This window comes from Arachis hypogaea, chromosome 16 (genome assembly GCF_003086295.3).
Source record: "Arachis hypogaea cultivar Tifrunner chromosome 16, arahy.Tifrunner.gnm2.J5K5, whole genome shotgun sequence".
NCBI classification, from domain to species: Eukaryota; Viridiplantae; Streptophyta; class Magnoliopsida; order Fabales; family Fabaceae; genus Arachis; species Arachis hypogaea.
In genome coordinates this window covers 32,026,689-32,041,139 of record NC_092051.1, presented here as the reverse complement: position 1 = coordinate 32,041,139, position 14,451 = coordinate 32,026,689, and the positions used below count along the sequence as shown (strand labels likewise).

At 35.8% G+C, this 14,451-nt stretch overlaps 1 protein-coding gene across 1 annotated transcript; it reads left to right on the top strand.

Annotated features, from left to right (window-relative positions):
* The first annotated feature begins 8,416 nt into the window (after window positions 1-8,416).
* Window positions 8,417-11,589, top strand: LOC112758910 (uncharacterized). The gene is made up of 2 exons (XM_025807702.3): window positions 8,417-9,343; window positions 11,158-11,589. Exons 1-2 carry the CDS (start codon window positions 8,682-8,684, stop codon window positions 11,162-11,164), a joined length of 669 nt encoding a protein of 222 aa, XP_025663487.1. The 5' UTR covers window positions 8,417-8,681; the 3' UTR covers window positions 11,165-11,589.
* The last annotated feature ends 2,862 nt before the right edge of the window (window positions 11,590-14,451 follow it).

The window sequence follows — 14,451 nt, the reverse complement described above, 5'->3', positions numbered from 1 at the left end:
TCCCTAGGGGCTTGATTATCTTTGCATTCAGAATCTCATTGAATATGTCCTTTCTTTTAGCGTTAAACCGAGTATATGTGTCAAACCGGGGTGTAAGCTTGAAGGGTTTTTTCTTATCTCGAGTTTGTTGTTGTCTGCTATGCTTTCCTTCTTCGTGATCTAAGGTCGGTTTTTCTAATTTCCGAGTTTGACGCAATTCTTCAATTTCCATCTGTCTTACTGCCTTTTCTCTAAACTTGTTCAAGGTTTTTGGCTTGGCTATTGCTATAGCTTCCTAGAATTTCTCAGGCCAGAGACCACTCTTTAAAGCATGTAAATGTACGTCAGGGTTGAGATTTAGAATTTCCATAGCCACTTTATTAAACTTGGTCATGTAGTCCTTGAGGCTATCATGCTGTCCTGGTTTAATGTGCTGAGATAGTCCGAGTCATATACGTAGATCTTTGAGGCTGCAAAGTTATTGACAAATAGGTCGACGAACTTGTCAAAGCTTGATATAGAATCTGCAGGTAAACTAAAAAATAGATTAAGGTGGAACCATCCAAAAAAGTAGGAAAAGAACGACAAAGAATGGGGTCGGATGTACCGTTTAATAAAATAATTGAATGGAATTTGGTAACATAAACATTGGGATGCATCAAAAGCTCGCCTTGTGTAGGAAGAGGAGAATTTTGTTCTTTTGCCATCATATAAAACCTGCAAAAAGGGATTTAACAAGGCTAAAGAAGAATCTTATGGGGTTAGACTAAAGCGGGACCCACAGTAGGCGCCAAATGTTCCTGGTATGTGACAAGCCCGATGTATAACTCTAGTTACTAATGAGGTCAGCCACTTCTCATATGTATGTTGATGACGAGGTATATGACGGTGGCTCAGGAACACCAGAGGGGGTGGGTACTTGCATAGGTACTCCGACGATCAAGTAAGAAGAGTATTCAAACTACGTGAACAAGTAAGTATTCGGAGAATATAGAAGCCTTTTTCTATACCCTTTACCTTGTTACCTGGAGTCCTTTAAATAGAATTTTACTTGACCTCACGATAGTTAGGGTTTCCATTGTCCAAGATTCGAGGTATAAGACGGTTGAATGATTCCAACAACCAAAACCGATATATAGGTGCGAATTAGAAGTGATAAAGAAAATTTTATTATAAAAGTTGTTTTTTAATTTTTTTCATAAACACTTTAAATAACTTTTTAATAAAATTACAATTGTATCAAATATTAATGTCATAACTTTCATAAGTCAAAAATTAAAAAATATCACTTATAGATATTTTACTTTTAGTTTTTCACGGTATCCCCCAACTTGACAGGCCAATGAGTAATCTGTCGCAGATTGGAACTTTATTTAAGAGTTTACCACTGGTCAAACGGTTCTTGCATGTACAAGACGGGATTTGAATCCCCGAGACTTCCTTAAGTGGATTATTGAGCCAACCACTAAACTAACCCAACTTGATAAAGATCACTTATAGATTTATCCAAATTGATTCTTAAGCTTCTTTTTAATTATCCAATTGATTTTCTTTATGGTAATATTTTCACCTAATTCAACCAAGAAAAAAAAAGAAGGCATGACACTTTGGACAAATTGTGAGGCATTTCCTCTTTTCCATGGGAAATTCTCTGGTATAAATTCTAAGGTTTCTCTTTCAGGCAATGATACGTGGCTTTGTTTTTGTGTTACATGGGGACTTGTGAACCTAAAAGCCTGCAACCGCAGGCTGATACAGATGGAAGTTTCATAGTTGGTCGGCTGATTAGATTAGAAAAATAATTTGGTTGATGTGAGTTTGGTGATTTTAGTTTTTGAGAATTGGGCTAAAATTATCTGGTCTTGTTCATGAGTTTTTTTTTTTTTGCTTTGTATAATAGTTAGAGGAGGAGGAAATGGAATTAAAGGGAAAAAAGTCCTTATTGTGTCAGGATTCCCAAACAATAATCTTGGCAAAAAATTTGATTTTGATTGAAGTAATATGTAGTGTATCCAAGAAAGAGATAATGCATGACTCAAAAAAAAGAATAATACTCCAGATAAGTTCTCAAAGATTTGGTGGTCTGACAGATTTGTCCCCCAAAAAAATTAACTAGGTCCTAGGTCTCCAAAATTATTAGATATATGTCATATAAATTCCCAAGCCATGTTGAAATGGTTAATAGGACACTCTCTCCCCTACGTAGAGGTTACAGGTGTGACATATCAAGTAAAGCAACACGCGTCATGCTCAGGACACATTAGTTCTTGGACATGTGGCTAAAACAACATCGTTTTGGAACAACGCCAAACGATGTTGTTTTAAGGGAACAGATTTGTCCCCACTTTGATTCCCTGATGCTCAAAATTTCAATGTAATCATAATAATATATTTATTGTTAACGTAATAAAAATTAAAATATTTTATATTATGTAGCAATAATAATAATATTTTTTTTTGGTGACTAAACAGAAAAGAAAGAAAAAAATAGAGATAAAACCAAATTAATTGGCTACGTTCATATCTAAATCTATTAGATGTTGAAGCTCACTCCATGGTTGACTCCAATTCGAGTGAATGTCTGCACCAGAAGCAGCTGTTTTAGCCATACAATCTGCAACACTATTTGTATTCCTCTGAATTAAAAGAATAGAGACTCTCCAATTCCAATTCATAATCTCCTGTATATGCTTTGCCAAATTCCATTCTGGAATATCCTTACCAAGCATTCTTTGGTTTACCAAGAAAAGAGCTTCTCAACAGTCTATTTCATAAATAACCTCACAAAATCCACTATCTCAAGTTAGAAGTAAACCTCTCCAAATCACATACAATTCAGCAAAAAGAATATTACACACTTCGACTTTCCCAATGCAACCTTTCAACCAACATCCATCAGAATTGCGAATGATACAACCAAAAATAGCATAGCCAAAAGGAGCAAAACAACTAGCATCATAATTCAATTTAACAGAATGAACTGGAGGTGGAACCTAATGCAAACAAAGCGAAAGAAGAGACAAAGATTGATGCATAGAAAAAATAGTATGGAACTCCCTTACTGAACTACGAATCAAACTCACCACTTTATTAGCACTCCAAGAGTCATATGTATTAAATAAGACATGATTCCTACTTCTCCAAATCCACCAGATGGTCGAAAAGAAAAGAAAAATATCTCCACTCCTTGCACCTCTGTAGAGCCAATCACATAAATTCGAGTTATTTGAATACAAGCCTAAAAGGTTCCAGACTTCCTTGGCACTAGGGCACTCCCGAAGACAATGGAGAATGGATTCAAAACCATTCTGACACCGATGACAAGTACTAGATAAAGCTAAGTCACGACCCAAATGAAACTCTGTCGTAGGAATAGCGTTATGAAGACTGAGCCAAATCAAGAACTTGTATTTCTCAGGAATATGCAGTCGTCATACCCACAACCAATTATCACGCTCATTCCAGTCAAACTTTCTTTTGGCTAGCCAACTGTATCTACTCCTAGCTGAGTAGAGTCTAGAAGATGCCACACCCCACGACCAACCCGAACTCTCTCCAGCATTCAAATCCGGATTATAAGCATTCAAACATTGTTTGACATCTTCTGGAATGTTAGAGAAAACATCATGGAGATTCCATTGACCATCTTTCCAAACGTCTCTAATAGTTAAATCAGAGTCAGATATATGAACAAAAGGGACATCTTGAGTAATTGGGCCCTCAATACTCCAATTGTCAAAGCAAAAAGATTGATCAAGTGACTCAACGCACCAAGAGAAGGTATTCTTAAGAGCACCAAAAGCCTTTGAGATACTCTTCCAAACATGAGAAGCGTTGCAAGGGACATGACCATCTAAAACTCCCTCATTCCTCAGATACTTCACCCTCAATAACGCAAGCTAAGGCTTGTCCTGACAATGAAAAATTTGCCAAACCAATTTACCAAGTAAAGATATATTAACACACGCAGGATCTCTAACACCCAGGCCACCAAATTTCTTTGGAGTGACCACGGTCCTCCAATTAACAAGAGAAAGACCTCTGCCATCAACTCGACCATTCCAAAAGAACTGTCGCATCATAGAAGATAATTTATCGCAAACCCAATTTGGAAAAAAAGATACCTGGATATGATAGACAGGAATGGATGCTGCAACAGAATTGATCAGGCAAAGTCTCCCTATTTTATTTAGAAGCCTCCCTTTCCAATTAGCTAATCTTCCCCTCACCTTTTCAATCACCGAATAAAAGAAGCCCTACTGATACGGAAATGATTAAGGTTAACTCCAAGATATCTTCCTAAATCTAAAGTAAAATGTATTGAAGAAACACTAGTAAAAATATCTCTTCTACGAGCAGTCACATTTTTAGAACAAATAGCTTTAGACTTTTCAAGATTTACTTTCATGCCAGATGCCTTGCAAAAAATGTTAAGAGAATGCATGACCATTTGGACCTAACTCTTTGTAGTCTGGCAGAAAAGTAAGAGATCATTTGCAAACATCAAATGAGACAATTTTGTACCACCCCTAGTGACTGAAACTGGTTTCCACAGACCCTAAACCACCTAATGAGATATATAGCAAGCAAGTCTTTCCATATAAAGTACAAATAAGTTAGGAGACATTGGATCACCCTGTCTAAGCCCCTTCTAGGAGAAAAACTATCCAATCTATCCCCATTCCACAAAATAGAAAGAGATGATGCACTGACACAATTCATAATCAAATTAACAGTGATGATAGGAAAACCAAAAGCAATGAGAGTACTCTTTAAAAATCTTCAATCTATCCTATCATAAGCTTTTTCAAGATCAATTTTAAAAGTAAGAGTACCTTTCTTAGATTTTGTGTGCTTAACAAAATTCAGAATTTCTTGGACCACAATAATATTATTAGGAGCACCACGATCCGGTATAAAACCTCCTTGTAAAGGACTAACAATATCTGGAAGAAAGGCCCGAAGTCGATTAGTCAATACTTTGGTGATAATTTTATAAAAATTACACAATCTAATAGGCCTGAAATCTTTCATAAAGGTAGGATTATCAATTTTAGGAATAAGCACAACAGAGTTTCCATGATGCTAGGATTTAAGTACTCTCCCAAAAAAGCTCTCCAGACAATATTCCAAATCTCAGTGTCTATTATTTCCCAATATTCTTTAAAAAAAAATAAGTTTAAAGCCATCTGGACCAAGAGCCTTAAAAGGGCTTATACTGAATACTGCTGACTTGACTTCCGCAAAAGAGACAGGATCAATTAACTTAGCACAAGCCTCGATGCTTAGAGTAGGCATCGGAACATCCCCTAAACAATCAACCTCAACCTCTTCTATTGTATCAAAGAGATTCTTGTAAAAAAAGAGGGCTTCTTCCTGGAGAATATCTAGATCAGTAGACCAAGACTCATCTCTAACATATAATCCATGTACTCTATTATGATTTCTATGCACCAAAGTATAAAGATGAAAGAATTTAGTGTTTCTATCCCATACTTGACCCACTGCTCTCTAGATTTCTGGTACCAAAAAAGTTCCTCTTACAATAAAAGCCTATTGTAATATTTTCTCAGTTCAGCTTTTTTAATTCTCAGAGACAACACATCGGTTACCTCCAAACGCTATTGAATCTAATCAATCTGATGTTCCAGTTTACTTTTTCGCTCAAAAATATTTTCAAAAAATTGAGTTATAAGTTTTATGTATTAATAAATTGTCTATATTAATAATAAATATATATTTTATATTATTATTATTAACATAAATTAATATAACGATGATTATTGTAGAGTTTTTTAATCAAATAACTAAAGTGTATGTTATTAGTTGTTGATGCATTCTAATTTTTTCAACCTAAAAGTTATTTATGTTTTTGTTTAGACCTATATAATTTTTTATATTTTTTTAGTTTATTTAAATGTTTTAAACTTTATAATGTTTTGTGTAAATTTTATTATTATTATTATTATTATTATTATTATTATTATTATTATTATTATGTTGTTGTTGTTGTTGTTGTTGTTAAGGGTATTTAGAATTCATCTATTTTTTTTTTTTTTTGTCAGGAATTCATCCAACCTTTCAATGTATTTATTGTTTTTCACATATTGCCTTCGAATGACAATATTACTTTGTTCAACATCTACCATCCCATTACAACATAAAAACACAAAAACTCACATGCCTCACCAAAAAGTTACAATACTAGCAATTGGCCTAGTAAGCTCTTTTGAAAAAAATAAACAAAAACCTTACTGTACTAACATGTGATTATAGTTTAACTATGATCAGCAATCGACTAACTATGATAAGCCCATCTGCATCAACCTATGCTTGCAGGTTTTTAGGTTCACAGGTTCCTATGTAGCACAAAAAAATGAAGCCACGTGTTGCTACATAGGAGAGACACCTTAGAATCCATATATATGGATGTTCCTCCAATTCATACCAGAGACTTTTTTCTTTTTTCATATGCTGAGATATATCTTTTTATAGTTCACCAAATTTATTTCCTAAAAAAATTATTTGGCCTTTAATTTTTAGAATACATTTTTTTTCTGGAGTTTATGGCAAGTTTGCCGCATCCCCAACTAACCTTATTATTTTTATAAAATTCGTCGTATTTCCAACAAACTTCAAATTTTATATGAAGTTCATCGTACTTCCGGCAAACTTCATTTTAAGTTCATCCAACTATAAATCGCAAAGGAAGGACCACTTCATTTCTCACTTTCACTTCCATTTTCACTCTCTTTACTCTCATCTTCTCTTCTCTTGTGAAGTATATTTCTTTGGACATTATTAAAGTTTTTTATCTCCTCGATTTGTCAGTTTTAGATAATTATGTTCTTCTGTTTTTTTTTTCTGTTTGATTTGCTTTTGTTTATTACATTAACACAATATATTTCTTTAATTAGTTTGATTAAGTTATTAGTTAAATATTAATTAGTTTGATAATTAGATGATATATTTAGTTTAGTTTACATGACCATGTATGTGATGTTAGTTTAGAATATGTGAAACAATCATGTGGTTATGAATGGATAGATGTTCGTTAAGAAAAAAAATCTTTTTGATTACTGCTTCGTTTGAACTAATTATAGTTAATTTTGGTAATTTCATTCTTCTGTTTTTCTTTTCATTTGATTATTGACAAATGTGGTTGGTAATAATTTAATTAATTTTAAATTAAGTTATTTTATTTAGATTACTGTTTAAGTCCAACAGATTATATTATTTTGACTTAGTTTGAATATGTCTGATAAAAAATTAGTTAATTTAAAATTATTTTATTGTAATTTATTCTATTAGAATGAAATTTCATAGAGCAAAACTTGTTGGAGTATGGAGATACCCTTTATAAACTGGATTAGATTGACCACATAGCATGCATACTCCTAGGAATGGTATATTTTATAGCTAATATCTTTTATATGTTTGAAATTTGAATTTGTGTGACTTTTTTTTACTGATTTATTTTGTTTGGCAGGCAACTCGGATCTTGCGTACTAGAAAAAATTTATTGGGACGTCCGCCTGAGCAGATTAGGTCATATCTTAGACTATCTTCAGATGGTATATTTAGGTCAAACATTGTCCTTCTAATATTTCTTCTAATTGTTCCACTTAAAGGGAAATCATCAACAGTATCTGCAGATGATCCTCGTTTCCCGAACTCAATAAGAAAAATAAATAATTCCAACAGATGAATATTTATCCAACAGTTGTGCCACACCTTAAAAGACATATATTCTCGTCATCACGTAACTGATATCTAATTCAAAAAACATAAAATATTCTCAAAACCTAAACTCTAATAAAAATAATACAAAAATAACCATCACAACTATAATTTATAATAGACCTTTTGTAAAACAAAGAGTTATCTACTTCGGACAGATATCTGTAGTAAATTGTTTTCACTCTCTTTATGTGTTGTTGGCCAATGAAATACAATATCAAATTCTTCAACGCTATTAGACTGTTGACTTCAAGTACTATGTATGTAATTACTGGTTGAACAAACCTAAATACGATAAAACCATTTTTATTATACACTATAACTATCATAATGAATAGATAATAATAAAATTCTAAACATTTTATAGAATAAATTAAAAGATTAATAGCAAAGAGAAAAATGACTACTAATATTGAATTTCGTTCTCACTCTGTTTAAGTATTTATAAAAAACTTCCTCAAAATTTGTTAGGGATACAACAAATTTGATATAAAATTTAAAATTTACCAAAAATACAGCAAATTCGATAAAAATAACGGCCGTAAACTCAAAAAAATATATATTCTAATAATTAAAGTCTAAATAATTTTTTTCGGGAAATAATTTTTTATTTTATAATTAAAAAAATCCCCAAATATTATCTTTTTCGCTTGGTCCAAGTAGCAACCAGCGTTGCTCAAAGGATAGGCGAGCCCAAAAACACATTCCGATACCTACACTCCACATTGACTCACTCACTCACACGCAACGCAACCAATAACCAATCAAAATGCAAAAAATATCTGGCGGTGGTTTGTGGGACTGTGGGGCCGAAAGGCGCACGCATACAATACAAACCGATAAACCCGTAAACCCTTCTCCCGTTCCGTTTCTTTTCTCCCTCAGGTCAATCTCAGACTTCAAAAATAAAACCCTTCTTCTACCCTTTCTTTCTTTTTCGCTGAGAACTCTCATCAAACACCATGAGCTCCTTCAACAACAGCAACAACCCCAACTTGGACAACCTCCTCCTCCAAACTCTCATGGACAGGCTCCACCTCCGCGCCCCAGTCAACAACCCCTTAATCTCTCAGTCCCTCGAGGACTTCCTCTTCGACGACGATGATGACGACGAAGAAGAAAACGAAAACGACATCTTCGGCCGCCAAAACGACGACGCAAGGTCTCAGCTCGCGAAAGAGGAGTCCAAACTCGAGAAGGAGATCATCAAGGTTATCCTCAGCGGCACCGCCGATTCCCTTAAGCCGAATTCGGGGCAGGCGGTTACGGTTCGCGACCACCACATCTGCGTCGGATTTCATGAAGAGAAGGGATCCGATTATAGGGTTTGGGAGTGGCACGGTCACATTATGATGTTTGATGAGGAGCATGGGTACTCGCCAGAGTACATCTACGGTAACTACTTCGAGAGGTTGGTTCCCAGAACCAATCGTCCTGGTGGTGCTGGTGTTGTTTCGCCGGTGGAGGAGGAGGAGGAGGAGGAGGAGGAGGAGGAGAAGGAGGAGGAGGAGAAATCCGGGAATTTAGGGCTCAGGGAATTGATTGATTCTAATGATTCAAATGATTCCAAGGATTCAAGTGGCAGTCGCATTCTTCATCGGAACATCAACGCTGGGTCTCCAAGGTTTCCTTTCAATAGAGTTTCTCTCTCTTATTGGTTACATTTTTCCCTAGTTTTAGATAAACTATTCTTCAATTGATTGATATTTGTGAATTGTGATCAATATTGTTGCTGCTGAATGTGCCTGTGTAGTTATAGACCGATTCTTTTATTTTATTTTTTCCCCAAGAATAGTTTTGAGGAAATGATCTTCATATGTTGATGAAGAGATATAAGACACTGTCTTATAGGCATAGTTACATGAATTGCCAATTACCACGTACCAATTCACAATTCATCTGCGTATCGAAATGCCATAAGTATATTTTCCACATAAAATATTTTAAATGTGGTGTACTATGCACCACGTATCCCTTTCCCTACGGGCACGTATTGCATTCCATCATGTAACTATGCTATAGGGCTAGTATCTAATTTGCTTTTTAGAATTGAAAATTGTTTTATTCTGGTCCAGGACTCTGTTTGCAGATCGTTTAGACCATGTTACAGAACGTATCCTTATGACCTTATGTTATGCCGAGTCACTTTTAACTTATTTTGAAGAGAAGCCTGTCTGCCATCTGATTTGCTTGCAAGATAGCTAATTAAGTAGTTCTCGAGAAGGCATCACGAAGTAGGGATTGCAGGAATGGGTAGGATACATGGCGAGTTCCGTAGGCCATAGCAAGGGTCTTCTTGAAAAAGAAGGATGTCATAACCATTGTCCATATTTAAAGTAGATAGTCTCAATTTGGATTGTAGTGCTGGTTGAGGTTTTCTCTGACTTGATTATGCACATTGCAAACGTTGATCTTTAGGTTCTGTCTGCTATATGAAAATATTGTTCATAAAAGCAGGAGATGGTATTGCAAATAGTTGCAAGTACAGTTTTTGACTTAGGCTTCTGTTGTCACCAAAATATGGTCTTGAACCTCCTTCTTCGGCTTTCATTGTGTCATTCCCATAATTTTCAAATCGATGTGATTAATAAGTCAGTTGTTGATTAGAGTGTCTAATTGTCTCTGACTTTGCATTCAAACTTGTTGACACATCCCCCTTTTATGTTGTCTATGTCTGGCTGGTTTGCTTTCATTTGAAGATTTGGAAGTAACAGAAATGTTCTCATTTGTAACTAACTTGCTGTGGCCTTATTATAGATTTGCTGTGAACTTAGTGCTACTCTAATGTGTCATAGTTTCCTTTCTTTTCATTTTATTTTTAGGTTTTATTGTCTTCTGGCTTTTCCTTTTACTCAAAAATGAATATTTAATGCATCAAATGTTGAATTCAAATGAACTAAAAAATATTGGAATATTCCATTTTCTGCATCATTTTAATTTCTTTTTGTTGTCTTTGAATATTATATCTCTTGGGAATTCTAAGATCAGTGGTGGTGTCAAAATTTAGGCCTAAGGAATCACTAATCATTACTTACCCGAAGTTAAGGACTTAAGGTACTTTAATTAGATTCACATGCATATCAAGAGGTTCGAGTGTCAGTTCTTTCAGTTATATTTGTCCCAGCATTATTTAAGAAACAGGTAACTATATTATTTTCAGTATTCGTGGACTGTAGTGATAATCTGTTTCGCTCAATTCCACGTTGGAGTAGCCTTTTGACACTCTTCCATATGATGATGTCCATGTATGTGGAGTGTCCTCAACTTGTGCTAAATATTCCTATTTTTTATGTCCACTACTTTTTTTTATTTCTCTGGTGGCAGCTAGAGTTTTTCTATTGTCTTATTTGTGGTAAGTGAAGTTTTGCTACTGATTTGAACATTGTATGTGGTTCATATGCTTGACTGCTCTCATGTTCACCTATGCTGAAATTTCAGGTACTAGATATGGATTTGTTCTTTCAACAACAGTTCAAGTTCAAAACACCAGCACCAGAATCAATATTCCCTTTGTTCAAATATTGATTTCCTGTTTTACACAGCGCACGTCTCAGAATTAAGCCTGCGTCTGGGTGTCTCTTTGAGCTTCAAATTATAACTGGAATTTATAGGAAGTGAAGGATATGAGACGTAGTATTTTACGATATACTATTATCTTTGCTCAGCTAATTAATTTTAGCAATTTTTGTCAACTTCCATATGTTCATTAAAGCTAAGCTGTTTTCACGGTAGATTCCTGGATTGTTGTTTCTTCGCATTCGGATTTTGGGACAGTGAGTTTTAAATGCAGAAATGTTTGACTTGCATTGAAAATAAAATATACCAAATGCGTTGTTTGTGATACAAGCATTATATTCATTATTCAAGCAACATGCTATGCTTCCAGTTATATTTCCTTGAACATGTTCACAGGGCCTTATGTATTGATTTTTTTTTTTTTTTTTTGAGGTCGTGGTATTGAGAGTTTTTAATTTGAATATGGAACTAAAGGGAGTATTGAACTCGTATATGGGGAGGAGGGGTGCTTCACCTCGTTGTGGGATCAGAGGAAGACAGAACTCGGACCCTGCGAGTTGTGTCCCTCAGAATATAAAAAAAAAAATTACCCAGAACAAACAAAACGGAGGGTCCGAATTCCATGTTTCAGATTTTAAATCCCATCAGCTGCAAATCGGACCATACGATTTGTGAAGCAAAATTTCATAAACAAGAACTCGCATGGTCCGAGCTGTGTACTCTGAATTTTTCAATTTTTTTTAACACAAATCGGAAGGTCCGATTTGTGTACTCTAAATTTTTTTCCAACTTTTTTAACACAAATCGGAGGGTCCGATTTGTGTACTCCCACAATTTTTAAAAACACCAAAATTTACCATGTTAAAATATATCACTTATTTTACTTCCATATCAAAAATTTTTTTTGCCTGGTATTGATTTTAACCTATGGAGTGACACATCGCAACTTTGTTGAGTACACAATATTTCGTTAAGTTACTGTATTCACAGGTCAAATATTTTTTTTTTTTATATTTTGGATATGAGAATCATTTGATATTCAATTGTTTTAATAAAAACAATTTTTTTTCTAAATATATTTAGATATACCTAAACAAATTATTGTCTATGATGTGCTCATTTTTATTTTTGGTATATTTTGTTGAGATAAATTTAGAAATATTATTTATTATTATTAACTATTAATATAAAATTATCTAAAATACTTTATATAATTAGAAAAAAATTAAAAAATTAAAAAATAAGTTTGTATTTTAATACTAATTGTTCATACTCGACTCAAATAATAAGCCAGGTCTAAATTAAGTTAAAAAGCCCAATCAAGAAGATTGGTCTTCACCACCCATCCGACCTCCACAAAGAGGTTGGGGTCAAGACCAACAGTCTCTTGACACTTATCTAAGTGAGTAACTGTTTCCGTAAATTTCTCTCCCATTTCTAGAAGCGAGATCTCAACTAGGGGTGGCAACGAGGCGGGTAGGGGCGGGTTTTTGCTCTACCTGACCCCGCCCCGCTTCTATCCGCGGGTAGTAAAATGTTAAACCCTAACCCGCCCCTGCGGGTACCCGCCCCGCCCCTACCCGCTCTAACAAATAAAATTAAATTTTAAAAATTATATAACCATCATTTACATACATAACATAAATAAAAGTAAAAATTAAAATATGATACAATATTATTAATCATTTTATTAATTATTTTATATATATTACATATATTATATATTAAAAATATATATTTATATATATATTATATATACTGGGGCGGGTAGGGGCGGGTTTAGCCTAAACCCGACCCCGCCCCGCCCCGAACGGGTAGGGGCGGGGTGGGTACCCGCGGGTTCGGGTAGTGTTGCCACCCCTAATCTCAACAACCCAAGATAAAGGGACGATTATCCACCATCAGAAGTGGAACTACTTCAACGGTGGTTATTGGCTCAACTATAAATACCCTGACACACTCAGGTACATCTAAGTCTCAATATACTTAAATCTGACTGAGGCATCAGAGTGTCTTGCAAGTACCACCTCCCACCCTTTCAAACACACAACTCGGACAACAGCTCTCTGACGCAGGACAAGTCGGAAACCACTCCATTGAACGTTTGGGCCTCGTAAGCAAGCCCAATCCACATCCGGTTTCAGGTAACCCCCGAAACATTGGCGTCGTTGCCGGGAACCCAAAGATCGACGCATAATGGCGGACGACCAGCATGAAGACGGACACATTGCATCTGAGTCCGATCAAGAGCATCAAGACGCGATCAATAATGACCAAGCAATAATACACCTACCAGGCGCAGAGGGATCACGTGGGGAAGGTCCCTCGAATACTCAGGGTTCGAAGAAAGTTTCCTCTGAGGTTCATCAGCCTGGAAAGGAGGGGCAACCTCATTCCACCGACCTCATGGGGCTACTACATGGCCACCAAGGTCGACTTGAGCAACTAGAACAAGAGCTGGGGCGACAGTGTGAAGCGGAGAGAAGACTATGGAGAGAAATCGAGCGACGAAGAGAGCTTGAAGAAAAGCTCTCGAGGTTGGAATCCAATCTCCGAAATAAGGATTCTCGCGCAGATCGAGAGGACACCCCATTGGGGAAGAAGACTCATTCACTGAGGATATCATGAGGGCTAAGGTTCCCAGAAACTTTAAAAGTCCTTACATGGATCTGTATGACGGGACGACTGACTCGAAGCATCACCTCAGTAATTTCAAAAGTCGGATGTACTTGGCCGACGCCTCCGACGCTACCCGCTGTAAAGCCTTCCTGACGACTTTAACAAAAGCGGCCATGAAGTGGTTCGATAACCTCCCCCTAGGTCGGTCACTAGCTTTGACAACCTCTCGCGTAAGTTTCTTACGCGATTTTCAATTCAGAAAGACAAGGTCAAGCATGCCCCTAGCCTATTGGGAATAAAACAGGAGATCGGAGAACCCCTGAGAGACTATATGGAAAGGTTTAATAAGGCATGCTTAGAAATCCAAGACCTGCCTACTGAGGCAATAATAATGGGTCTTGTTAATGGACTCCGAGAAGGACCCTTCTCCCAGTCCATCTCAAAGAGATACCCGACTTCTTTGAGCGATGTACAAGAACGAGCTGAGAAGTACATCAATATGGAGGAAAATGCCAGGTTACGAGAACCGAGTTGGCAGCTAGGGCACCCTCACCAGTCAAAAGAAAAGGAGAGAGAGCCCAAGAGAAAGGAAGAAGT